The sequence below is a fragment of the Nicotiana tomentosiformis genome, chromosome 1, assembly GCF_000390325.3.
Source record: "Nicotiana tomentosiformis chromosome 1, ASM39032v3, whole genome shotgun sequence".
Classification (NCBI taxonomy): domain Eukaryota; kingdom Viridiplantae; phylum Streptophyta; class Magnoliopsida; order Solanales; family Solanaceae; genus Nicotiana; species Nicotiana tomentosiformis.
In genome coordinates, this window is record NC_090812.1 from 15,064,520 (window position 1) to 15,092,237 (window position 27,718).

Below are 27,718 nucleotides of genomic sequence, written 5' to 3' on the forward strand. Positions count from 1 at the left end.
CCCTTCCCCAAAGTCCACATGTTTCCCGTGCCCCTCCCCAAAAAAAAACCTAACTTTTACCGAACTCTAATTTTTCAAAAATTTAATTATTCTTCTAAAAATTCACACAAAACCAAAGAAACTAATGTGCTACTTTACTTTTTTACGCAAAAATAATGTTTGAAATTTGTGCTCCGTAGCTAAAAAAAAATATTCTTTTCTTTGTTGATAAAGAAAGTACACTTTCTAGAACATGAAAATAAAGTACTCGTTTTATTGAAAGAAAATAAAATATTTTTTCTACATCATGAAAAGAAAATACTCATTTCGTTGAAATGAAAGAAAATATTTTTTCTACATCAGAAAAAAAAATACTCATTTTGTTAAAATAAAAGAAAATATTTTTTCTGCATCATGAAAAGAAAGTATTTTTTTAATTAAAATAAAAAAAATATTTTCTTTATATCATGAAAAGAAAATACTAATTTGTTGAAATAAAAAAACAATCTATCTATAACATGAAAAGAAAGTACTATTAGTAATATTTTTATTTAGGATTGGGGTGAGGGGTGGGGCAGGGGTTGGGATGAGTGGGGTTGGGTTGGTGGGGGGTGGGGATAGGGAATAGGGTGGGGAATGTTGAAAAACAGTTTTGAAAAATATTTTCTCTTTCTCTTGATAGAAAAAATATTTTTTAAACTTTTAAGTCAACAAAATATGAGAAAATTGGAAAATATTTCCCGAAAAATATTTTTCTTCGTGCCAAACACGCCCTTAGTGTCTTGATCACACGATACTAATTATTACTCACTTTGACCTACAACAACTATAACAATAATAAAGTAATCTCATCGATAGGTATGGGAAAAGTAGCATATATGTAGACTTTACCCCTATCTTTGAGAAAGTAAAGAGATTGTTTCCGGTATAACTTCGGTTCAAAAAAGATAAAAGGTAAAAAGGATAAAAAGGCCTAGGAAGGATAAGAAGTAAGGAGTAACAACCAGCAACAACATCAGCAAACCAGTCAGAAAACCAAAGCGAAAGAAATAATAAGTAATAACAAAAATATAAGAATAAGACAATACAAGACTAACAACTAAGTTGTGCACTAAAACTACAGGTATAAACAAGACAAACGATCGGCTATCTAACTTTGTACCATAATCTTCGACCTCAACTTACTTTGACCTAAAAAAGAAAAATAATGTTCCTTTCTATCTTATTTTATTTAACACATTTTTATTTTTAATATGTGGCAAAAAAGAATGATATAATTTTCGATTGAACATCTATTTAAAATTAGCATCCCAATTTTACACAAATTTGAATCTACTCGATATAAAATATATTTATATGCGAGAGAAAAATTAAAACATCTAAAACACCCTGTAAAGCGATTTTGATACTTGCATATATTTATCTTATCTGTCAAATGTCTTATCTTATATAATTAGTTTTAGATGTTTTTATTAATTCATATTTGTGATCGTTTAGTTTTTAAAAAATAAATTGTTTTGGCTATTTAGAGCAACGTGTACATTTTAAAATAAAGTTTAGCAAGTTCATGATGCTTTGGTTGTTACACAAGGTTTACAAATAATTAGCTTTGAAATTACAGTACTAGTTAAGACTTGATAGAATATGAGAGGAGCTTAATTAATGTACTTATCTAATTAATCCTTACTATACTAAACAAGAAACTAAAGAGATTATTTTTTATTCGAGATTACCGGTCGATTTCGCTGGTATTTGCAAATTATACTAGCTATATAAAATTTTAGAGGCTGATATCCAGATCAACCTTTATCAAAATCAATTCCCTTTTATTAATTTCTTTTAATATTAATCTTTTTTTTCTTATTGTTTGTACAAGATTTGAAGTTTATATTAGAAAAGAAAAAAAAGGGAAAAGATAATATTTGAGGTCGAAGTTAGAAAAAGGTCCATGGAATTTCTATTTAGGGGTCGTTTGTACATACAAAATTTTTCACATTTTTTCGAAATCAGCGTTTGGCCATGAAATCTTCAATTTTCACTTGAAGATGAATTTCAGAATATTTTAAAATTTTGAAAAAATTCAAAAGGCTATTTTTCAAAAAAATTCACTCCAAATCACTTACAAAAATTCAAAGACAGCCCAAAATTGTATTCATGTTCAAACACAACTCTAACTTTCGAATACTATTTTCACTTAAAAAATAATTTTCATATTTTTTTTTTTGGAAATTTTACAATTGTTATGTTCAGACGCCCACTTAGTTACGTATAGCCTTTTTAGAAAGAAAAAAGAAATATTGTGAAAGTATCATTTTAGATGATATATAGACTAATTATTGGTTTTTCTATTTTGTTGTCGTCGTTAAGCTAAAACGGTAAGTTTGGGGTCAAAGACGCACGCCCAATATTCAATAATGGGGCCAAGCCAAGAGCCATAGTGGGATGAATAGTGTAGGAAATAGTATTGGAAAGCAGCTTTGTTCGTGCGAGTCAGTGTTTGGCTTTATGACAGAATTTAATGTGTTTTTGTTCCATTTGTGGAAAAATTACCCTACTGCTTCTTCCAACTCACGTTCCATATCACCATTTGTCTGTTTTTATTTCTTTCTTAATTCTTATTTCCAGTGGTGAAATTAATTGAAACTTTTTGTGTCCGTTGCATTTATTTTGTTTCCTCATTCGTCAAAACTTCTGTTGGCTGTAAGGCACCATTTTTTGGATTATATACTTAGGTTTGAACAGTCTGGACATTTAATCAGAGTCGTAGCAAAATACTCGGTCGAATATCAATTTTCCAGTCTACTCACGGGCACGACAATCAATTAAGTAGATGAAGGAAAAAATGGATAAAAACTTACCCGTTTTTACATCAACCATATTAATTCACTCTTATTAAGTGAATTATTATTGAGGAAAAAATACATATTAAAGAATATAAGTAAAATTTATTTGTAAACACATCACACAATGCATTCGATACGAAAAAACTTTACACGCATATTATCAGGAATTGTTATCGCTAATTAACCAAGTGATCATACAAGAATTTCATGTTCTATGCCTCGACGGTTAAAATAGGACAAAGGGAATAAATACAATTCCTTTGTATAAAGATGAATATCATTGAATAATCGCAATAATAAATATTGCTTGATATGAAGTGGGATGCAACATGACTTTCATATTTGAAATGTATTATCGCACCTTTAGTTGATGTCAATGGGGAGTGAACAGACTTGTACAGCTCGTGAATAAGCACGGGATCAGGATGGTTTGCTGATTTCGTGGTGTTGACGGAGCTTCTACGAAAAATTCTACTGGCTATCTAGTAAAAGGTCGAATATGCGAATGTGGCTAGTAATTCAGAATGTTCACGAAATGTTTAACATGAGGATTTCGAGAAAATTGGCAGGTCGATTGTGCAGGCTCATGTATATGAGGAAGGAGGAATAATGGTGGGTTCTGAGGTTATATAATTGTAGCTTCAAGCTAAGTGGGAGAGCCCCACCGTCTACGATTGGATTGCATGGTTGCCTACTTGTGAGGTTTCGGATTATCGGCATATTGGTGGGTTATTACGACTAAGGAAAGAAAATATCAGTGGTAATTTGAGCACAGAATTAAAGGAATGTGTGCTATACTTGGGCCTTATCGGTTCATGTTTAGTTTTAAGAAGACTCAGAGTTTCTACTTCTGGTGGAAGTAATGTACAAGGGAAAAGAATTCAGTTGGGTGCTTCTTTGATAGGATGTTCACATGCTGGCAAGAGTGCTAGAGTTTGGCTTATACTCGGGACCAAGACAGAGTGGGTGACTTTCAACAGTGGTCCTGGTGGATTCAAGAATTTGAGTACAGTGCCTAAGGACTTGGAATGTTCTATGTTATCATTGGGTATGCGGTGCAGTACTAGATGAAGGGAATAAGTAGCTCCAGATTCACGGAAGGTCTTGCAGAACGAGTATATGGTTGGATCGGGTGGCACGCCGCTACGGGTATATAATTGGATCGGGTGGCATGCCGCCACGGATATGTTATTTGGATCGGGTGGCACGCCGCCACGGGTATCATGGTTGGATCAGGTTGTACGCCGCAACGGTATCATGTGTGAATCGGGTTGCACACCACAACAGTGTGTGTTATTGAGTATAGTTTCCCATACCTATTATTGTGTGTTTTGCTTCTCATTTTCTCAAGAAGGTTCATGACATCTTTCCGGTTGTTTAAATTAGTTGTGTGGGTTGAATAGATATTTTCAGAGTTCGTTTTCTTATGTATCACATTCGAGTTTGTAGCTTGTTGGTACATTGTGGCATCCTATGAGACTTTTGGCTCTGAGCAGCTTGTACTAGGTGAGACAAGATTATTGGACCTAGGATTAGTGCGATCAGATTTATATGAAACATATTAAAGAGTAAATATTGTTATTCAGTCCAGAATGAGGTAGTGGTTCTTGTCGGGAGGAGAGACTCCATAAATTGTGATTCGACAGGTAGTTATGAGTTCTACACGTCTTCTCTGTCGTGGCAGTATTGTGAAAGTTAAAGCAAGGCTTAATTGATGGTGAGGTACACTACGGGCTTCGGGTCACTAAAAATTTTAGTTGTTGTGCCTTGGAAAGATTGCCTTAGGAAAATGAGTTACGCGGTGCATAGTAAGAATACAGTAAGGGTATACCATCATGTGTAGGTACATCATGTAGTGAAGGATACGGTATTCGTATGCTGGAAACGGACATGGTAGAGAATTTCAGATATTGGAATTTGGCCCTAAGGCTTATTTGACTAGATAAAAGGGAGGATTTTCAGGTTTGCTCGAACAAATGTGCTCAACTTGGTTGTGGTACCACGGGTAGGTGCACGAGGTGTTAAATAATAATTTCGGACAAACTCCAGAGCAGATTTTAGCACGTTCGAGGACGAACGTATGTTTAAGTAGGAGAGAATGTAACGACCCGACCAGTCGTTTTGAGCTCTAGCGCGTCATTCAATGGTTTGAGACCCTGAGCAGCTTCACTTCAGGTATTATGACTTGTACGCGTGGTCGGAATTGTTCATTTTAAATATTCAATTTAAATAAATCGTATCTTGCTCAGACCAATAAATGGAGCTGAGGTTATAGTTAAAGCCGCTAATAGAAAATCGAAATAACTAGTTATAGTAAGTATGGATGGGCTAAATTAAATGAAATATATTATTTTTATACATATGTTTAAAAAGCACTTACCTAAGTTTCAAAATTTTCAAAATAAAATAGGAGGATAGGCAAAAATCTCAATTTCAATTGAAAGAATAAGTTGAACGAAAAGTTTTTGATTTATCTATCATTATAGGCAGACATCACTAACAAAGATAAAGTGACAGACATATAAAAGAAATTAATTCATCATCTGTAACATCTATCCATCCCTCAATTTTAATTCCGGGAAGTTCGGAGTTGATTTGGGAAGAAAATTCTAATTTCGGAAGCCTTAAGTTGAAGGAATTGACTAAAGTGTGATTTTTGAGTAAACGACATCGGAATCGGGATTTGATGGTTCCAACAGGTTCGTATGATGATTTTGGACTTGGGTGTATGCCCGGATCGGTTTTTGGATGATCGGGGAGCGTTTCGGCGCCTATTGTGGAAGTTGGCATTTTGGAAGAATTTCATAAAAATTGGGTTGAGGCGTATTTCAATGTTATCTATGTCCGTTTGGGATTTTGAGTCTGGGAATAGTTCCGTATGGTGATTCTGGTATTGGGAGCGCGTCTGGAAGTGGATTTGAAAGTCCGTAGGTCATTTCGGGGTCATTTGGCGAAAGTTAAAAATTTGAAGGTTTTTGGAAAGTTTGACCGGGAGTGGACTTTGTGATATCATGGTCGGATTTCGGTTTCGGAAGTTGGAGTAGGTTCGTAATGTCGAATGTGACTTGTGTTTAAATTTGAGATCAATCGCACGTGATTTGAAAGGTTTTATGGTAACCTCTTTAAACACTTTCTTTACTACTTCCATTTACAATATCTAAGCGCAGCATATATAGAATTGTTGTTGTCCTTGCTGATAATGCTGTTAGTTTTAGTTTTTTAATATATTTTGTGAACTTTTTATTTGATCTTGTTCAGATTTGTACTAAAAGCGAGCAAAGCCAAAGTTAGGGGACAGATCATTTCCTCCCTTCTCTTATATAATATAAAATAAAAGATGTCAAGTTAGGCATGCATGTGTGTTTCACTATGGTTTTGATTGTTCAAAGACTTTTAAGGACAATGCTTCTTAAAGTTAAGCACTCAAATAAATATGTCCTAAAAAGGGTATTACACTTTATACAAAAGATCTGACTATTCAATAAAGCTTGAGGGGCCATTTTCCAGAAGAGTTAAATGAAATATAGAGAACTATACAAAGACTTGGGTTAAATTAAATAGAAGTCACTATTTTAGCATATTAATGCCTTGCTAAATCAACCTAATAAAGGCACAACAGTCAAAATTGGTGCCTTGAATATTGGATAATCAGAGACTATAGTAAAAATGAACAAAGGAAGTACATTATATTGTGCATAGTTTATAATGATTAATTGCAGTGAACATTAAACTTGGTCATGTTTTGCTGAAATTGTTATTTGTAATATTCTTTAAGTTTACGTCGTTTCAAATTGAATAACATAGTTTTTAATATGTTTAGAAAATACTAACATATATATTACTGATTCACTATCAAACTCAACAAACCAACTGCTTCGAACTCAAATTTTGGAATTCTTAAGAAATGTTACGCAATGTTCAAATATGCTCACTTAGAAGCATGTAAAGTTGTCTACAGAATTACTAATATAGCTGCTATTTGTTTACCCTTTATTTAATTGAAACTGTTTAGTATGTCCTCGTCTTTACCATTCTATGTAGACAAAAATCCAGCTGTTTTCTTATATTAAAAAAATGTGTTTGTTTGGGGGGGGGGGGGGGGGGGTGAAGGATTATATCGAAACCTTACCAGTAAGTCCAAGAAGATACCTAAAAATGATAAAGACTTATCAAAGAAGTTCAAAGAAAATCCAAGACATCGACCAGTATCCGTTAATTAAGCGATAAACCACAATTTAACGCAATATGTGACGTGAAAATTCAAATTTGGATAACAGCCGCAATATTCAGTCCATATCAATTAGTTATTTTTCCTTTCGTGGGACAAATGCCATATTAATTATCTACATTATTCGGTCTATATCAATTACATTCATAAATAGTCATATCCTTATTAAGTACTTTTTCCAACATAATCATATAATTATGTTTCCAATAGAAAATTACAAAATTTTCACCACCTACAGTCACAATTGCCGGGAAATTTAATTTTCCGATGCAATATTTTTTTACTCCATATTTTCTATTTTCTTATTTTAATTAATAAATACTAACCTAATGAAAAGATGACCGACCCGACCTAAATTCATCTGTATAAATCAATCAATCAACAACAAAAACAATCAATGAATTGGAAAGAATTTATCACAAGATATTACTCCACTTCCGATGCATTTAGTATTCCCACCGTCTCAATTTATGTAGCGGTATACGGATTTCGAGAGTTAAACGAGTTTTTCTTTAACTGTGATTTTTCATATAATTTTTAAATATTTTGAATTATTAATTAGTATACTTGTAGAAGGTAAAATTATAAACACCCATGGTCCTTTACATGTGCTAGACTGCTAGTTTTATTTTTTCTTGGTGTTGTACGTATTTTACATAACATTGTTTAACAAGATATTGTGAGAAGAGCTATACATGATCTTGAAATTGTTCAAGTTGCTACCGAAAAAATAGGTCTCAAATATTTAAAAAGCATATGAAAATATTATGGTAAAAAATACTTATTTGACTTTCGAAATTCTTACAACCACCACATAAATTGGGATTGAAGCATTAGTAGTTATCACTGTATTAGAAATAATATATTGTGATAAATTCTTCTCAATTAATTGACATTGATTAATACATACGTGTACGTGTTTTGGGTCATGCCGGGCCCCTTTTAATTAGGCCAATATTTATTAGATTAAAATGAAAAAACGAAAAATATGGAGTAAATAATTATCGCATTGAAAACTTGAATTTTTCAATAGTTATGAGTTTTTGTGTTAGAATGGTGAAATTTTTGTGATTTTTCTGTTAAAAAATATAGTTACGTGATTGTGATAAAAAAAAAATACTCATAATTATGTGAGCATTTGTACAATTTACTCCAACATATTTTTAATATTTTTGTGGGACAAGGTTCCAAGTTAGGTGTCCCTTCTAGTTTGGACTAAGGGTGGCAAGTGGCAGGACCGGCCCAGGACCGCGGGCCAAATAGGCCAAACGGGATAAATGAGCTAGGACCGTTTGACCCGGTTTTAGTGGGTCTGGGCCGATCTCGTAGGTCGGTCCTATGCTTTGGGCCCGCCATGCCCGGGACCAATTAGCCCGCCAGGGACCGGGACCAGACCGGTCCCTTAGCGGACCAAACGGTCCCAACGGTTATATTTAAAAAAAATATAAAAATAGCCGTTGGGCTGCCAAAAATAGTCGTTGGCTATTTATAAAATAGTCATTTAACCCCCCAACTTTGTTTTAACCCCAAACTTTTTATAATTATATTTTTTCCTTATTTTCAATTATAAATACCCCTTCATTCTTTCATTTTTCTTACAAAATCATCAATATATCACAATCTCTCTCTAATTTCCTTCTATAATTGCTATTATTGCTTACTTTATTGTTACTAAGTGTATAATATATAAGCTATATTCGATAATATATATATATATATATATATATACACACTATATATATATATATAGTATATACATTTTATATACTATATATATATTTTATATATACTATATATATATTTTATATAAGCTATATAAGATGTATATATAGCTTATCGAATATAGCATATATATATATATATATATATATATATATATATATATATATATATATAAAAGCTATATTCGATATTAAATATTGAATATTAAAATTTAGTATGTTAAATAAAATTTAGGTCACAATTCTATAATAAAATTTACAAAGCATTGCTTTAGATATTTTTTTTTAATATCCTTTTGTCTCTAATATCTATTTAATTTTTTAATAAAAAAATCCGTTGGGCCCACTTAGCCCATTTAGCCCATTTAGTCCGCGGGCCAGAATCGTTTAGTCCGGGACCAAACGGTCTCGGTCCTGGGCCGATCCCTACAAAAAGACCGTTTAGCCCGGGACCGTTTAACCAGTTTAATTTGGGACCATTTAGACCGGCCCGTTTAAGTCCGGGACCGGCCCACTTGACACCCTTAGTTTGGACTACCAAAAGGAAAGTTGAAGTTTAACATATATTTAAATAAAAGCGGGTTCAAAAGTTAAAATAAAGTCATTCCCCGAAATTTAAATTTTCTTTAGAATAAAGTAGGTCTTGATATATCTTTTCTAATAAAATAATGTAATCGTATTAATAAGTGAAAAAAGGTTTATACTAATAAGATCAGTCTAAAACAAAAATATATAATATAATTAATCATTGGAAGGAGTAGTTCAAGACTTAAAAGTAAGGGTGGATTACACATATTTATTTTGTCCATTTGTATAAAGTTTGAAAATTAGGTCCAAACGTCTCTAATTCTTTCTCCCTGGCTTTTCACTTTAAACAAAGTGGCGCACGTGCATGATGATGTTCGTCTGCTATTGAGTAGACAAGTTAAACATATTCAAATAACACAATTATTTTGAACGTTCCATATGATACAACCACCCAATAAACGTGTAATGATGTCCCCCTTGGAATATTTTTAGCATAGTTTAGGATTTAAATAAGTCACTTTGATAGGGAAATGCTTATTTACCCAAAGGATAGCCCGATATACCTGCATTCACGCAAGGTTGGAAAAAGGAACGTGACGTGATTAGTCTACCCAAATTTAAGTATTAATAAATTTTTCATTAGTTGAACCCGTAACCTATAAATCACATGAAAATAACTTTACAGTTGTTCCAAAGCTCCCTTTCAAAATGCTTATTTACATACATGTGATGCATAAACCAAGCTAATGTAGGATTAGCACCTTTGTTCTTGAGTCGTATTGTAAAAGAAAATTCAGTTTAATCTAAACTCTATATTTGTATTAGAAGTATACCGTTCCAATAGCACAAAAACTATGACCAAAGTCAACATTAGATTAATTTCATTAAGTTTTGGAGCCAAGAAGTCGCAAAGTAGGACGTGATATATACCTCCAAGCACATGGATCACGGCAAAATCCTTGACCTTGATCAGGTCATTAGTGGAAGTGGCACAGAAGACTTACTAAAATTTAGTTTCATTTCCTTGCTTCGATATCCGTATTGCTATCCAAAATTCAGTATTCGACTAAAACAGACCTACTAAAAGAGTAAAGCATTCTTTACCAAAAAGTTTTTCATTTTCAAACCTCGAATATGTGGGCAATGATGGAGATTAGATCCCAACCAATACTATCGTTAGTTTCTCGTTGACTCAACTCAGTAAACTTTGTGACTTGTCTGCTTGGTAAAGTTGGAAGAAGACAAGTAAGAGTGACTTGGTAATTCTACATGTGCAACAAAAACAAAAGCCCATTCAATTCCACAAGTAAATCAATCAAAGTAAATTTTACCACTTATAGCAAAGGCATATACCCTATTTATTATAAATCAAAATTATTTTAAAATATTAATTTTTATAGTTACCTTTTATATTTTATAGCAAAATAAGTATTTATGGTATATACTATCATTGAAACATTAAATACGCTATTTTATGTTTTTTCTCTCTTAGACAGTTGGACATACCTATTTTAAAGGTGATTATCGTTACTGTATTCATGAATACATGGCGCGAATACATGCGCATACAGCTGGACTGCCCTGATTCTAGGCGCTTTTTATTGTTGTATTCATGAATACAGCAGCGCGAATACATGTGAATATATGCGCATACAGCTGGGTTGCCATGATTCTAGGCGCTTTTTGCTGTTGTATTCATGGATACATGGCGCGAATACATGTGAATACATGCACGTACAGCTGGACTACCCTGTTTTTAGGCGTTTTTTGCTGCTGTATTCATGAATACAGCGGCGCGAATACAACGACTACACTACCGTAACAACTGAATAGTAGCTATAGGAAGTAATTATGTATATGGTAGTTATAAAAAGTTAATAGCCACTAAACAATAGTGGTTTCTGAAAATTCCTCTAAATCAAATCCCTTGAGGTTTGGTTACCAGCCCAACTATTTTGCGGCCTTATTCATTCAATTTTTGTTTTAGCCCAAAAAGACTGATGTATTAAGCCCAAGTAGGAACAAGGATATTTCCAAGGTCTGTATTTCCAGTGAATTCCGCAGCCTTCAATTTTATTGGATATCATTCATTGAATTTACAGCCTTTTTTTTTTATATTAGAATATTAATTCTGCATATATTTATTTTATCCTTTTTTCTGCAACATATATTTCCTTTCTTTCACTATAGTAGAGTTTTAAGACTTTTCACATTTATCTTCCTACAAATGTCTGACATAGCTGAGTTTAAAGTTATCCAGACAATATGAAAAAGAAAAAACACACACAAAAAATGCCTGATCATTGTTTGCTAAAAGAATGCCTTTTTTTTTTTGGGTGAAAGAAGAGGAGGAGAGGACCTTATTAGTTGTATTTAATCAGCTCATTACATCAAACTTAATGTTTATGAAAATTAGTCAAATCAAAAGTTACAAATTTGTTTTAAACATCTAAAAGTTTTCCTCATATTCTGGATATTCTAATTTTAATCATAAGCTTGATGGTTTGACTAAACTTTTCTCAGTCTATATTGTAAAAAAAGAATATGGAATTTTTACTTTTAAGTGTCTTATTTTTCACTCTCTTTTTTTTCTTGTGAAGGGAAATGGCATAAATTTGTCTATAAAAGTTCCCTTACATCCCAAGTTAAAATCATAATAAATTGGAAACCCACTTTGGATAAGATTGAAGCACTCATAACTTACATATCTCTGTCACTCTCTCAAATAATTGCTTCTCCAGACATAACCACTACACTTGCTTTTCCATATAATGCACTTGATGAGAAAATCTAAATGATCATTGATGAGCCCTGCATTTAATTATTTGGGCCTAAACAATGGGCCAACTAAGCAAAGCAAGTTTTTCTACTTTCTTGTCCCCAAAAGTGGTCCATTTCTTAATATAATTTCATGAAAAACATACATTGTACATGGATTTAGACTAGACTAGAGTCATTAAGACCCTATAATTACTTGGCTGTGCCTAAATCATCCATTTGAATCAAGAGATCAGAAAACACAAAATATATAATGATGAAATCGACTGGCTAACTACTCACCCAACAAATCAATCAACCAACTCCTACCCCTTATAACCCTAAGAAGAAATGTGAAAAATAGAAAAAGGAGGTGTTTAGATTTATACGTGGTAAACATCCTTTGCCTCTAACTCTGAGATCGCAGGTTCGAGTCATAGAGGGAGCAAATAGGGAGCCTCGGGAGGCGTAAAAAAAAGATTTATACATTAGATTTCCTATATGTAGGTAAGTGATTAGTTGAAGAAAAAAAAGACTGTTAGTCAAAAGGTATGAAAATCTCCATGTTATATTCACCTGCTCTTACCTATTTTTCTCTTATAGTATGAGCTAATTTCTAACGGTCTTTAATAGTATGTTTCAGACTTTTCAAGTTTTCAGTAAACAAGAAATCTGATAATCAAGAAAGCCCAAAGAGATCTACCTAATCCCCCTTTCAATGAACTTACAATAGGTTAATTATTAACATGGTGCTAATTTTCTATCGTGTTTAATGAAGCTGTTAAATGGTCGGTCAGGTCAACTTTTAAATGAATTGATGTGAGCTACACTTAAACCTTTTGATAAATGAATTACATTTAAATTATTAAACGGATTACTCATATATGGGTTAAATTTGAAATTGTACCTCGATGAGACGATAATGGCATGTAAAAGTTTTGGCCTTTGGGCAGTATACTTGTGATTTAGCCAAAGAAAAAGAAAAAGGAAACCAAAATAGATACAGAAGCATGATCAGTGGGGTCAATTTTGGGCAGAAGTTTCAGAGAAAAGATGGAAAGGCCATTTGAGGATTTATGATTGGGTTGTTTTGAAGAGGCAATGAGTTTGAGGTTTAACCAACATTTAAGGTGATTGTGCCCATGAACTGACCTTAACTATCTAGGGCCCTAAAGTGGCCAACCAAGTTCACTTCCTGCTCCTTGCCATGCCTTAAAAGTTCGTGGAAATTAAAGCTACTACACTATTTTTTAAAGTCACGAGTTCGAATTACAAAATAAGTCACTGATCCTTATATTAAGTTAAATTGTCTATATCATATCTTATTGGGGTGGGATCTTTTATAAGAATATTGAATAGTTGTGCTATCTTTTTTTTATTAGTGCATCTTTTCATGATTGTCACTTTTCGGAATCTGCCTCCTTTTTTTCTAAATAGTAATCAGAGAATTAAAAGTAGGGCGTTATTTTCAAAAAAGAAAGTTGCTTATTGGATAATCTCGAAACTCGGCTTTAGCTTTTGTCTTAAATGTAAGATTTTTCTCCAGTAGCTTTTTAGTTGAGACTACCTCCCATGTGACAACAACCTCACCATATGTTTCTGCTAATTGCATTATTTTCTTCAATTAAGGATTCAAATATTAAATTTTATTTCGATTTTGAATTCAAATTTCACAGAATAAAACACACACACATATATATAGAGAGATTCTTCCTAAAAGTTGATTGATCTGGTTCTTAATTCTCCACAAAACTAGCCAAAGTGGTCGTTCCATAACTATTTGTAATTTGTTCTGCAGTTACACTTATGCTTGTTGTAAAACTTATCAAAATACCATTCATAAAGTCATTCAAAAAAAAAGAGGGAAAAAATAAAATAAAATGGGAACCCAACTACGCTGAACTAGAGGGTTGCCAATTCATTATTACTATATGAGTAACACAACAGTGAAATAGAATTATAAGGAGATTGAAAACAGCATGTAAATTAAGATTCAACACTAGAATTATTATAGATCTAGCTACTATATATATTCCTTTTGCTTCAAGTTTACATTTCCTGAAAATAATTATGTCCAAACAGCATGGACCTCAGCAATGAGAATTGGAAGGTTGCAACAGTAGAGGAGTGACTATTTGACATTGTACTAAGTTTAGATAATTAATTATATTCTCTCTGTATTAGAATGTACTTCACATTCTTTTTAGTGTATCATTATTTCTAGATGTCAAGTAATTGCAATTTCATCTACTGTCGGAGTGAGGAAATTATTGTCAGTTATTTTGTATTTACAATCAATTAATAAAATATTGGTGTAAGCACTGAAGACCATAAATTTCATACTCGTAGTTTTTCATATCCAATATGAGAAAGTTTGTCTTCAATTATTGACCAGTCAACGTGACATCTTTTAGAGGACCATAAGATATGTCCCTTATCCTTTTCTTCTTCCAGATATGTACAATACCATTGCTTTTCTAATTCTCTGTCAATATATACATAATTGAAAATAAAGAAATTGTCCAACTTTTTCTTCAACCATTAAAATTGCGCTGATATTTCGCTTACCGTGATCATAAAGATATTGTAATCCAATTATTAGGTGAACAAAAGTCGATCGTTAGTCTTTACTGCATATGAGATTTTTTCCACTTTGCTCGATATATCCTTATATATTCTTTTGTGATAGCAAACAATTGAACCAAACAGATATAGAAGAATCATATTGAATTAGCATTTGCGTACGGATTGATACTGTACTTTTTATACATACAGATAGTTTCCGGGTCAATTTACGCGTAATTTCACTATTTTACCGGAATTTGCTATAAATCTCACCACCAAAACCAAAACTTAGCTTAGATAAGAAAACACTACCTACCTTTTTGACTTTTTTGGTCTATATTGGGATTTCAACCCTAGATTGTAATGATTTTCATCTATCACATCATTGACGACTAGACCACACCATAAATACTAAATATAGTATTGTTACTATATTGTAGATAAATATCTAAATAAATCTTAGGACGCGTTAAATACGTGTATCTTGCAATATTTCTGAATACAATTTGTGACTTTCTTTTCTCTCTCTTTTTTTTTTTTTTTTTTGTATGGAAAAATACGTTACTTGCTTTCAACTGAAGTGTTCTCGACATGATATTGTTAATAGAATCTCGATCAAGCTACTTTGCTTCACCATGGACTTAAAACATTATATTCTCCACCTTTTGTTCGTATTTTTCCTTTAAGTTTATGATTGCTCATGAAATCCTTCATATTTTTCTTTTTGAAAAGAAAAAAAGTTCACATGTATTTGTGTCTTGTTGTTTGAGAAAAATCTTTAGAGCTAGATTATAAAAACAAACGGGTTGATTGAAGACAAACCAACTGAAAATGTCGGTGAACAGCCTTTTAATTTGGCTGGTTTCTACACAAAACCACCAAATGACATCTCTGTGCTTGCTAAAAGAAGTCACAATAATATACTTAAGTTTTGTTGTACATATTAATGTGTGTATCAGCACATAATTTTAGTTAGAAATCCATATTATTACGAGATATTAAATTTTTTGGTCTAGACTTGAGTCAAAATGCAGAACAATATCACATAAAATACATAGCATCAAAAAAGTATCAAAAATTAGTTTAATTACATTGGTGTATGCAGGATTTTGCACAAATATATCGACCCATTTTGAATAATGATCTTTAACTATAAAGGTTCTAAATTCTAATGCTCCTCCATTGAGTCTAATGAAGCCCTAAACATTTGACAGTAATCTGCATCATATATATGGTTAAATGATTTGAATTTTTACTTGAAAAATTGGAACCGATAACATCACAATTCGATTTGTATGATTACCTTTGTGCCACCGTGATCTGTCGGAAGACTACAGTGGCATCACCATTAAAATGGTCAATTTTGTCATCAATTTGGTCCGTGATAGTGACGGCCTCCTATCAGAGGCGGATCTAGAATTTTAATTTAATGGGTTCAATATTTAAAGTTTTTATTATTGAACACATTATATTTTTAAAGTTATGGGTTCATATCTACTGTTTATTATAATTTTAATATTTTTTACACATAAATTATACTCCGCGACGAAAGTATTGGGTTCAGTTGAACCCGATAACTCTATGTTGCGTCCAAACCTGCCGCATGTGTCTCTTCTGTGTCACATGATTTAATTTTTAATTATATTTATAATTTATATAAAACCTCCAAATAAACAATATTGGATGTCGTCAGTCAGATGATTAAGGGTGACTTTGAAATGACTTCTTGCTTAAGCAAATTCTCACTGTCATTTCTCTGATAATGACTTTATAGAACAAATCGACGTTACTAATAATAATAATAATAATTAGCGGAACCTAATTGAATTGTGCCAAAAGAATGTGACACGAGTAGCTAACGCCAGATGCCAATTACCAGTAATGTCTTATCTGCCTACCTTGATTTATTTTATTCTGTTCATAGAATTGAGAAACTAATCAATAATATTGCGTGTAATATTTTGTATCATCCTAACCATAAATATATTAACAATTATTGCATCTTTAGCTTGTACTTATAGTTTCTTGTATTATTCATTATCGGTTAGTAGTGCTTTAAAAATTTATAATCAGAAGTCAGGGTATTATTTCTAGTTCTTGTGTTATTCCAATTTCCAACTCGAATAATGGAAAATAAAAAAGAAAATTTCTTCATTACGATTTACCATATGAAAAGCAATTGATACTCCGATAATGTTGGGGAAAGATTTGTTATCTGATTAAAAAAGAGGAAAATATTAAGATGGATAACTAGCTAAGTGCTATATAAACGAATCCACGAATTATGAATGAGATAGGGTTGGGAATTGAAAATTATATAAAAAGTGAAAAAGAAACGATGCTGGATCCCATCTCACTTTTTGTCCGGTGCTATACTGCAATCAAATGAAAATAGAAAATGGACTTAAACTGATCTGAGAATCATATCATGAGGAATATTAATTAATATAATACGCCTGCTGGCCTGCAAATTGTGATACTCCATGCAATTAGACAAAAGTAGGACAATTTGGATCAAGTCAAAATTTGACGTGAGAAAGATGAGCCTTAGTTGGATCTGACAAAGAAATTTAATAGTTTGGAATATTAGGAGCTAGGACGAAAAATAAAATAACATTAGGAAAGGGAAATTTCTCACAACACAAGGGAAGAGAAAAATAACGCAATTTCTCATACTTTTAATTGCGTATGAGAAAGTCCTGTTAGCTGTCAATTGTCAATTTGTCATACAATGACATTGATTCTTACCGTTGAAATAGGCTGGTGTATAATTTGGTAAATATTGAATTCGAAATTTTTGGTATTTGGTTTTCGATATTTTGGTATTAGGTATGATATTTTGGTATTAGTTATTCGGTATGGTATTTGGTTTAATTTTTAAAAAAAATAGTATTAGGTATGATATTTGGTATTTTAAAATGAAATACTGAATACCGATACCATATCGAAATATATATTACATTACACAATGCACATATTATTAATTATAACATAAATATAAAAAATCTAAAATTTTACTTTCCTTTATTCTCTAAGTTCATCGATTAACTCTAAGCAAGTAACAAGACATTTCTAATAATCAAATTTATTCCTTTATGTACAATTTTCTCTCTCTGGGTTGATATTTGCTGGTTTTGGATAATACTTTTGTCAACAATTTTTTTTAGTTTTGTACTTTTGAGTACTTTAATTAAGAATATTACGGTCTATGACTCTATGCACTAATTAGTATTCAAACCGAATAAAACGACGTTATCGGACCGAATAAACCGAAATCGAAGAAGAAAAATCATACCGAATTTAATTAGGTACGGTATTGGTATAGCATTTTAAGAAACCGAATACCGAAATATTTAAATACCGTACCGTATCGACCGAGGAACACCTCTATGTTGAAATTGTCCTTTTTTCATCAAAAACTTTTCTTTTTTAGTTTTTTTTTTTTTTTGTTTTAAAAAAAAAGCTTTTTACAGTTAAAGTATAGCTAAAGATCCATATATTGCAAGTGCACCCATAAGCACTCTATTTAACCGCATAATAGTATGCACTGATATAAACTATCTTTACGGCCAAAGAAAAAACAGGAAAAACAAAAAACAAACGAAGCGGAAAGGAAAGCCTATTATCCGACGTAAGCAAGGGTTGATATTTATAAAGGCATTATCCATTTCTACATTTCTATGTCACGTGTGTGAATCTGCACAGTTGGCACTATTGTCCCTTTTGGCGTAATTCCTTTGACCTCGCGCCACCCACTGTGCTATTCCTTATTTCTTACTACATTTTTTTACCCTAAAAACTTACCCACATCCACCAAACTAATACAAACATGACATGTGATTGCATATTGACTCTATCACTTAATAATAATAATAATAATAATAATAATAATTAATTAATGTATATTTTTATTTCATTAACGCTTAACCATGCTAAGTTGAATTGATTTGTTATAAACACTCGACCCTATTTTGAGTTTCTTAAGTAACTTCTTAATTCTAAATTTAATAGGATGGGTTTTGATTGAAGTTTGTAATTCTAATTTGGAGAGACAATAATCTCTTTTCTTTAGGAAAAGTCTAGTTCGGTCCCGGAAAAGTGTTTACATAATTTCTTGCAGTTGGTGAACAATATTCATTACTTCATTGGATGAACTTTCTTTGAGCTAGTAGAGTTTAATCTCACGCATTAATCAGAGTGACAGTAAAATTAGAGTTTTTAGGGAAACATATTTTGTTCCAAAAAAGACATAAAAAAAATTGACAGCTGTGGAAAGATTTAAAAAAGGTGGAATGGACAGAGGAGAAGAAAGTTACCCCAAATGTGAGCCAACCACTCAATGAAAATTTCACGGGGCAGTTGTCCTCTAATACTACAGTACCACTCCACCTCTATATGCCCTACACTCCTAAATGCCCACTTGACACTACTGGGGACCACATCATACAACTTGGCTGTTTGGCGGTTTTTTACCTCTTTTTTATTTATTTATTATTATATAAATCTCAAATACCGGTAAAATATTGTTAGATCCCACATCCATCACTATTTTAAAACTGAATATTATGCTAGACAGATCATTTTAGGATTATCGCTTAAATTTTGATAAAAAGTGCTGAAAAATTAACCTCTAGCCAATATTTTGAAGTATGTTGGTTAGAATTTTGGGAAGCGTTCATGGTCCGGGTGGACATAGTTTGGTCAAATTCGAAATTCGAATTTTTTGGTTTGGATTTTCGGATTACGGATTGCATTTTGGATTTAATTTTTAGATTTTTTAGGTTTCGCATTGGATATTGGATTTGGTACTTCGGATTTTTAGATATTCGAAAATCCAAAATTTTGTACTTATATTTAATCCATTATCCATATGTCAATAATAATAAGTTAAATACCTTACCCATTAGATATTATCTTATATACTCAATATTAATTACTAAGTTACTGTGAGAATACTTTCTATTTGGACATGATTTACTATTGCTACTTATTATCGGCCGTATTAATGTCTCTGTTGTATTTTTTTTAATAATAATTTTATTTCTTGAATACTTTATTTGGATGATTGCGATAAGAATGAGTAACTTTTCAAGTAATTTAATATGAGTACTTCATTTGGATATTCGTTTTTGTAAAATGTAGAAACATCTCAACTTATACGCTCAAACCTGAAAATTTATAATATCCAAACCGATTAATCCGAAATCGAACTTAAAAAAACCGATCTAATCTGAACTTATTTGGATTGGATTTGGATTGCCATTTCTTCAATCCAAAAATTAAAAAAACCAAACCGAAATTTTCATATCCAATACGAACTACCCAAACGCCCACCCCTAGTCATGGGCTCCTCACAATCGCCATAATTTTAAAGCATCAGGAAGTCAACTACAATGCTAAAAAAAAATATGGTGATTAGTCAAGATATGGCCACAAATCCTGACAATTACCGTAACTTGTTAAAAATTTGGCGAGCGTGCTTTAAAATCTGACGTCAAACTATTTTTCTAAAACTTTTATTATCGGGGTTAAACAAATTATCACTGACATAAAAGTATCCTATTTGTATCATTCCCCAATTAAAAAATGAACTCGCATCGAAAAATACTCATCTCGCGGGCTAATTTTTTAAGTTGAATTAAACCCGAGGTTTTATGCTTAGTTTGAACAAAAATTGACGTTATTAACTTATTTTTGTTCAATCGAGCATTTTTTTTTTTCATTTTTGTGATGCAAAAACAAATGGATGAACTATCATAAAATGTGTTCGTACATTTACATACCGGAGGACAGTTTCCTTTGTTTATTTTCTAACTTTAACTAGAAGCATAATTTTTCTGACTCTATTACTGTTGCTCATTTCATAACAAATATTTGTTGAAAACACTAATATATAGAGTGTCTTGGAAGTCTGTATCCTCGGACTTTGGCTTGTCAATGACGTTGTATACTTTATGATGTTCTTATTGCAATAATATAGTATAGTATAAGCTTTCTTTGACCCAAAAAAACATTTAAAAAGAACTCCAAATAAGAAGAAGATTTTGGTGTGCATCTAATTTTTCGTGTCTTTAATTACTTTAGTCGTTATATTGTTAATATATGCACTAGCTCTTGTTCCACTTCTATTTCACATAATATAATTTTTTAGGTTTTACATAAAATAATGCAGATATTATTTAATACCACCAACAAAGGCCAATTGATATTGCATTAGTTAATGAATATTTTCTTAATCCCTCCAATCAGAAAATACGAGACTACATGAAGCATATGAGTATTATATTTATGTATTCATGTAAAAAGATATTTTTGCAAAAGGGATTATTGAATGAATTTTTTTCTCTCTCTCCTTCTTTACTAAGAAAACGTTATCCTTCGAAACAAAAGGACGACATCATTAATCCTATACAAAGGAAAACATTTAAGAAGCTTTGAATTATATATAAACCATTAGTCAAGGAAGAACGTAAATATGGTTGGGTGTCCTTGCCTTCTGTTATTATATGTCTACATATATATAGTATTGTCATGCCCATCGTCAATTAGAATATAAACAATTATTAAGATGCATATCCCAAAAAAATACATTATAGATAAGGGACAACCGTGAATCATTTGAAAGATCGAGCTTAATTAACAATAATTTCCCATGGGATTGGACCACTTAAATTAATTTTAATCAAACGAAATTATTTGAATCATAAAGCATATGCTCTTACAAACCCATGATTGACAAACAATCCTAACAAAATTCATGTAACAAGCAATCTACACATGGAAATAACATTAAGGAGATTTTGTACGGTAAACCAGAAAAATTGCACGCATCCATGACAAAATAGTCTTCGCCATATTGTTTACTTTTACCCTAACTTCATTGAGTTTTTGAGATTCAAACTCACGAGTTTAGAATTTTAAAGTGTAACATTTTGGTAATTTTGTTATCTTAAAAGACATTCATGTAAATCACTAAACGCTAGCTGTAAACTTTGACAAATTTAGCTAACCATTATTTTCTCCATCATTCCTTGGCTGCTAATCAACACACAACCGAAATAAGTACAATTAGTGGCGGACCTACCCTTAGGGTAGGGGTCACTTGCCCGGTAATTTCGAGAAAAATATATGTATATATATCTTAAATAACATATATTTTTTTCGGTCCACAATAAGTGATCATTTAACTTTGTCATACCTATTAAGGAAATACGAATTCCTAGAGAAAAAAGGATGTATTCACTAAATTAACCTTAATTAATTGTTACTTGACGAATATGTAAATAAGGGTAAATTTTGGAAAGATAAAATCAATTCCTTCTTGATTATGTAACTGGATACTTATTTTGGACCAAAATAAAAAGGTGCAATGACTACTTATTGTGGACCGGAGGGAGTATATATGTTGATTGATATCATAAGACTCAAAGATTAGGCAGTTTCATTTGGTTGATTTTGAGGGGCACAACTTGAGTTTTAGTGTGCTGTGTGCGTTCGATTCCCACTCCACCATTTGTTAAATTTTTATTTGATAGTGGTGACACTGCCACTTTCAAATCCTGGATCCGCCTTCGATCCCCCAACTTTCACTAAAAAACCAAACTTATTAATGGAATATAATACATGAGTTTAATTATTACATATTAACCGGGTAAAAGAATTGATAATCGTCTCTTGCAACATATATATTAAAGTTCACCATTAATCTTTTTTTTAACGTAGACATAATTAAAATCCATAATGCATATGCATCAACTATCTAATTAATCATTTTCTTTTATCGATTTCATGTTATAACCAAAGTAAACCTTGAAACCCAACGAAATCTCTGTCTTCACACTCTCCAAGGAACTTGCAAACAAAAAGTCCATATAGAAATTCAGAAAAAAATCTTTTCACCGACCCCTATCTTACCAATTTTGCAGAAAATAATTGGACAGTAGAGAAAGAAAGAGAGCAGATTCTCTTTATATATTTCTAATTTCTAAGGTATAATCAAGTCACGATAACTGGACCCCATTAATAAATTTTTATTTTTATTTTTTCATTTATCCATCACGGGTTGCTACAAAACAACATGCGTTTGCTATTATGTCTATACAACTCTTCTTCTCCTCCTATAAAGAAACCAAGATTTGCCTCTCATTTCACAGCTTTTCTTCTTTGTTCTTCATTTTCAATTTTTTTTCTTCTTTTCTTTTCTTTTCTCTAACAAGGCAATGACCTTGCCGTATAATAATAGGATGAAACAACACTCTGTTTTGCTCTGTTTCTTCTTTATTCTGAGCCATTTTGCCTTGGAATTCAAGCCAGTTTTGGCTCAAACATCTCCTGTTTTTGCTTGTGATGTTGCAAACAATCCAGGGGTAAAGAACTTTGCATTTTGTGATGTATCATTGGATGTGTCAAGCAGGGTAAATGATCTAGTAAAAAGATTAACATTGGAGGAAAAAATTACTATGTTGGTGAATACTGCTGGAAGTGTGAGTAGACTTGGAATTCCAACATATGAGTGGTGGTCTGAGGCTTTACATGGAATTTCATACACTGGTCCTGGAGTTAAATTTAATGGTGTAGTTCCTGGTGCCACTAGCTTCCCTCAACCCATTCTCACTTCTGCTTCTTTCAATGAGACTTTGTTTGAAACCATTGGAAAGGTAATATTATTGCTCCTTCTTCATCATTATTTCTTGTTATTGTTAGATTGGTATCTTTTAGTGTTTATCTTTATATTACTGCACTTTACTGTCCTAATTTTTCAGCATCCTAGTTCCACTGATTATGCGCGCTCACCTTTAATTATTTTTAAGCTAACCTGACTATGTGTATAGAAGTAGTTGAAGTTTTTCTTCTTCTTGAAGATTTAATTATTAGCCATTTCGTAATAAATGCTTGATTGGTGATTTGTTGTTCATTAGAAAACAAATAACCTATTAACTTCTAACAAGATAATAAAAAGGTGAAGGCCAATTTGTAGACGTACGTCGCCATCATGGCATTATCTTAAGACCACTCTGATTTTTTTATTCTTTAAATCATAGATTGTATTTTTTGAAGACGGCACTAACTTTTGTCCAATTTTATGACTAATACATGTTCATATGTCGTCTTGTTGATGCTAAAAAGATTTGCCGTGTGAAATTAAAAAGGGCCAATGAACAGATCCTTTAGAGATTTAATTTTGGGAAGTAGGATGAAGTCATTTTTCGCATAATGGAATCTTAAATCAGCAAAAAGGCAGTTTCTTTAATAATTGAGAGGACATGATAAACTAGGATATATGCAAATATCTTTTGTTGGAAAAGTTTATCCATTTGGGCATGTGTTTTAGAAAGAATTCCAGCTTGCAAAATATTTTATTTAGTCACGTAAAAGATTGCGTTAGGTTCAGAAGTTTGGTTGAGATGTTTACATCTTTTTTGAATGACCATAATTGACAAATCCATGCACCAACCAATCATTCATTAACCTGTCAATCATGCTAAATTTCCTATCCAACCATATGGTTATGATAGGGATATGTTATGCTGTGATTACTGTCCTTTTTGAAAGGAAAATGACTGGTCTTGGTTAGATCTTGATGTGATCAATGTTCAAAAAAGCAGTTGGAAGTTAAAGATTAAAAAACATAGATTTAAGTTATATACAATTACAGTGTTAAGATTTATTTTACACTAGTATGTGGTAGCATGTTAATTACCATTTTTGCTGATTACTAATTTATGCTTATGAGCGCATACAACTTGAACTCAAAAGATAGTAATGTTTACAGGCGGTATCCACTGAGGCTAGAGCAATGTACAATGTTGGTTTAGCAGGCTTGACATATTGGTCACCAAATGTGAACATTTACCGCGACCCTAGATGGGGAAGAGGCCAAGAAACACCAGGAGAAGATCCAACACTCGCCAGCAAGTATGGTGTAGGATATGTTAAAGGTTTGCAGCAGCGCGATGATGGTAAAAAAGACATGCTCAAGGTTGCTTCTTGCTGTAAGCATTATACAGCTTATGATGTTGATGATTGGAAAGGAATCCAACGTTACAATTTCAACGCTAAGGTATTGCCCTTTTCTTGAAAACCTGCCAAAAATATTTAGTCATGATACTCAAAAGCATTGTGTTCTTTTTGTTGTGGTGAGTAGGTAACACAGCAAGATTTAGATGATACATTTAACCCTCCATTCAAGAGTTGTGTTGTTGATGGAAATGTAGCCAGTGTGATGTGTTCATACAATCAAGTCAATGGCAAGCCTACCTGTGGTGATCATGACCTTTTGGCTGGTGTTATCAGAGGACAATGGAAATTAAATGGGTATACTAAATGTTTCATATTTAGTGGAGTATTATAGTCTTTCGAAAAATAATATTTGGAGAAATTCATGAACTCATACAAGTATGGTACATACAGATACATTGTCACTGATTGTGATTCATTAAATGAGATATACTGGGCTCAACACTACACCAAGACACCAGAGGAGACTGCAGCTTTGTCTCTAAATTCAGGTTTACCATTTTCAGCCCCTTTTAGTTGGACTAAATCAACGATAACATTAGCCCTAAGCACACATATATAATGTGACATACTTCTTTTGACCATACTAAATCAAGAACTTGCTCATTGTGACAGGGCTGGACCTGAATTGTGGATCTTGGCTTGGTAAATACACTCAAGGTGCTGTAAACCAAGGACTAGTAAATGAATCAGTTATTGATAGAGCAGTCTCAAACAACTTTGCTACGCTAATGAGACTTGGATTCTTTGATGGTGATCCGAAAAACCACGTTTATGGAAACCTTGGTCCCAAAGATGTGTGCACACCAGAACACCAAGAGCTAGCTCGTGAAGCTGCAAGACAAGGAATTGTCTTGCTTAAAAACAGTGCAGGATCATTACCTCTGTCCGCCAAATCCATCAAGTCTTTAGCAGTCATTGGCCCTAATGCCAATATTGGCTATACCATGATTGGCAGTTATGAAGGTAAACTTGGATACTTTCCTCAAAAACAATCCCATTAATGAAATGAATTTAAGTTCTACACACTGACGATCTAAAGATTTGTTACACAGTCAGTGTATATAACTTAAAAAAGTACGTACTAGTTTATTTTACTCAAATTTCTTGAGAACTTGCAGGCACTCCATGCAAGTTAACAACTCCATTGCAAGGATTAAAGGCATCAGTTGCTACAGTTTACCACCCGGGCTGTTTCAATGCCAGTGTGTCTTGTGTCCCAGCACTAGTTGATGATGCCAAGAAAATAGCAGCTGCAGCTGATGCAGTAGTATTGGTAATGGGATCAGATCAATCTATCGAAAGAGAGAGCAAGGACAGGGTAAATATAACACTCCCTGGACAACAATCACTTCTTATAACTGAGGTTGCTAGTGTTTCAAAAGGACCTGTAATCCTAGTTATCATGTCTGGAGGTGGTATGGATGTACAATTTGCTGTTGATAATCCTAAAGTTACAAGCATTGTTTGGATTGGTTTCCCTGGTGAAGATGGCGGTGGTGCCCTAGCTGATATTATCTTTGGATATTACAATCCAAGTAAGTTTCCTCTTTCCACAGTAAACTTCACCAAATCAAGATCAAAATTTTCTTTTTTATGAGGTTTAGTTCATCAACACTGCATAAATGGCCTTCATAGGGCAACCCTCTCCCCACCTTATGGTGTTTTAAAGGCAAGTCGATGATGCCATAAGTCAAACGGGAGGGTAAGGCGAGAGTCCTTCACTGCGCTATTTAGAGAGGGTAATATATCCTGTATAATAGCATGGTCTGATCCCACTGTTAATAGTCAAAGTGTGGGCGGACTAATTCAGGAAAAACTCTTACCATGTGCCTTTAGTACCTAATTTCATGCATATATCCTGAGATGTGAGGTTAAAGGAGAGACTTGCAGCAACGACAAAAGTTGTTTCGGTGTTCAAGCCGTGAAATCAGTCACTAACGCTTGTGTACCGAGCTGTCCATTTTTTTATCCGGTGAGGTTAAGCCTCATTAAATCAAGATCTTAATTTTAAACACATCCCCGTATGACTAAATGCTTTATAAATTTTGTTTGGAATCTTGCAGGTGGAAGGCTTCCAATGACATGGTATCCACAATCATATGCAGACAAAGTTGATATGACTAACATGAACATGAGGGCAGATCCTAAAACAGGATTTCCTGGAAGAAGTTATAGGTTCTACAAAGGTCCAACTGTTTTTAACTTTGGAGATGGATTAAGTTACTCTGACTACAAACACCACCTAGTACAAGCACCAAAATATGTCTCCATTCCTCTAGAGGAAGGACATGCTTGTCGATCGACGAGGTGCAAGTCCATTGATGCTGTTAATGAGCAGAGCTGCAGCAACTTAGGATTTGACATTCACTTGAGAGTTAAAAATGTTGGGAAAATGAGTGGAAGTCACACAGTTTTCTTGTTCACTTCACCACCCTCAGTTCACAATGCACCTCAGAAACACTTGTTGGAGTTTCAAAAGATTCATTTGACACCACAAAGTGAAGGGATTGTTAAGTTCAAGTTAGATGTTTGCAAACATTTGAGTGTAGTTGATGAGGTTGGAAACAAGAAAGTTGCTTTAGGATTACATGTGCTTCATATAGGAGATTTGAAACATTCCTTGACTGTAAGGATTTAAAGAAATCCTCATGGTCCTATTTATTTACCTTTTTGGATAATTTGTTCCTTTTTCTCAAATGGGGAAAGGGAAAGTATCACAAGATGAAGAATATGAAATTATCAATCAGTTGAGGCAATTGTAACAAAATTTCTTATTTTGTCTAACTGTCCAACTTATGTAGAAGAAAGAAAATGTTAAAACTTAAATGAAGTTTCTTCTTATTTATTTCTTATTCTTTTTATTCTCTCTTTGCATTTTTGTTTGGTATATCTACATTACAACAAGACATTATGAAACAAACACTATGGATTTGAGGTGTTCCAATGGTTCAAGATGTGTAATATGCAATAGAAAAGAAGATTAACATAGATAACCAATATAAGAGCAATTCTAAAGATTTGTTTGCACTGAGAAAATTCATGTATATATATTTAACATCTAGATTATTAATAAATCA

At 32.7% G+C, this 27,718-nt stretch overlaps 1 protein-coding gene across 1 annotated transcript; it reads left to right on the forward strand.

Moving 5' to 3' along the window:
• The first annotated feature begins 22,740 nt into the window (after positions 1 to 22,740).
• Positions 22,741 to 27,486, forward strand: LOC104105421 (beta-xylosidase/alpha-L-arabinofuranosidase 2-like). The gene is made up of 7 exons (XM_009613716.4): positions 22,741 to 23,278; positions 24,394 to 24,681; positions 24,766 to 24,935; positions 25,032 to 25,129; positions 25,254 to 25,604; positions 25,760 to 26,176; positions 26,705 to 27,486. Exons 1-7 carry the CDS (start codon positions 22,841 to 22,843, stop codon positions 27,277 to 27,279), a joined length of 2,337 nt encoding a protein of 778 aa, XP_009612011.1. The 5' UTR covers positions 22,741 to 22,840; the 3' UTR covers positions 27,280 to 27,486.
• The last annotated feature ends 232 nt before the right edge of the window (positions 27,487 to 27,718 follow it).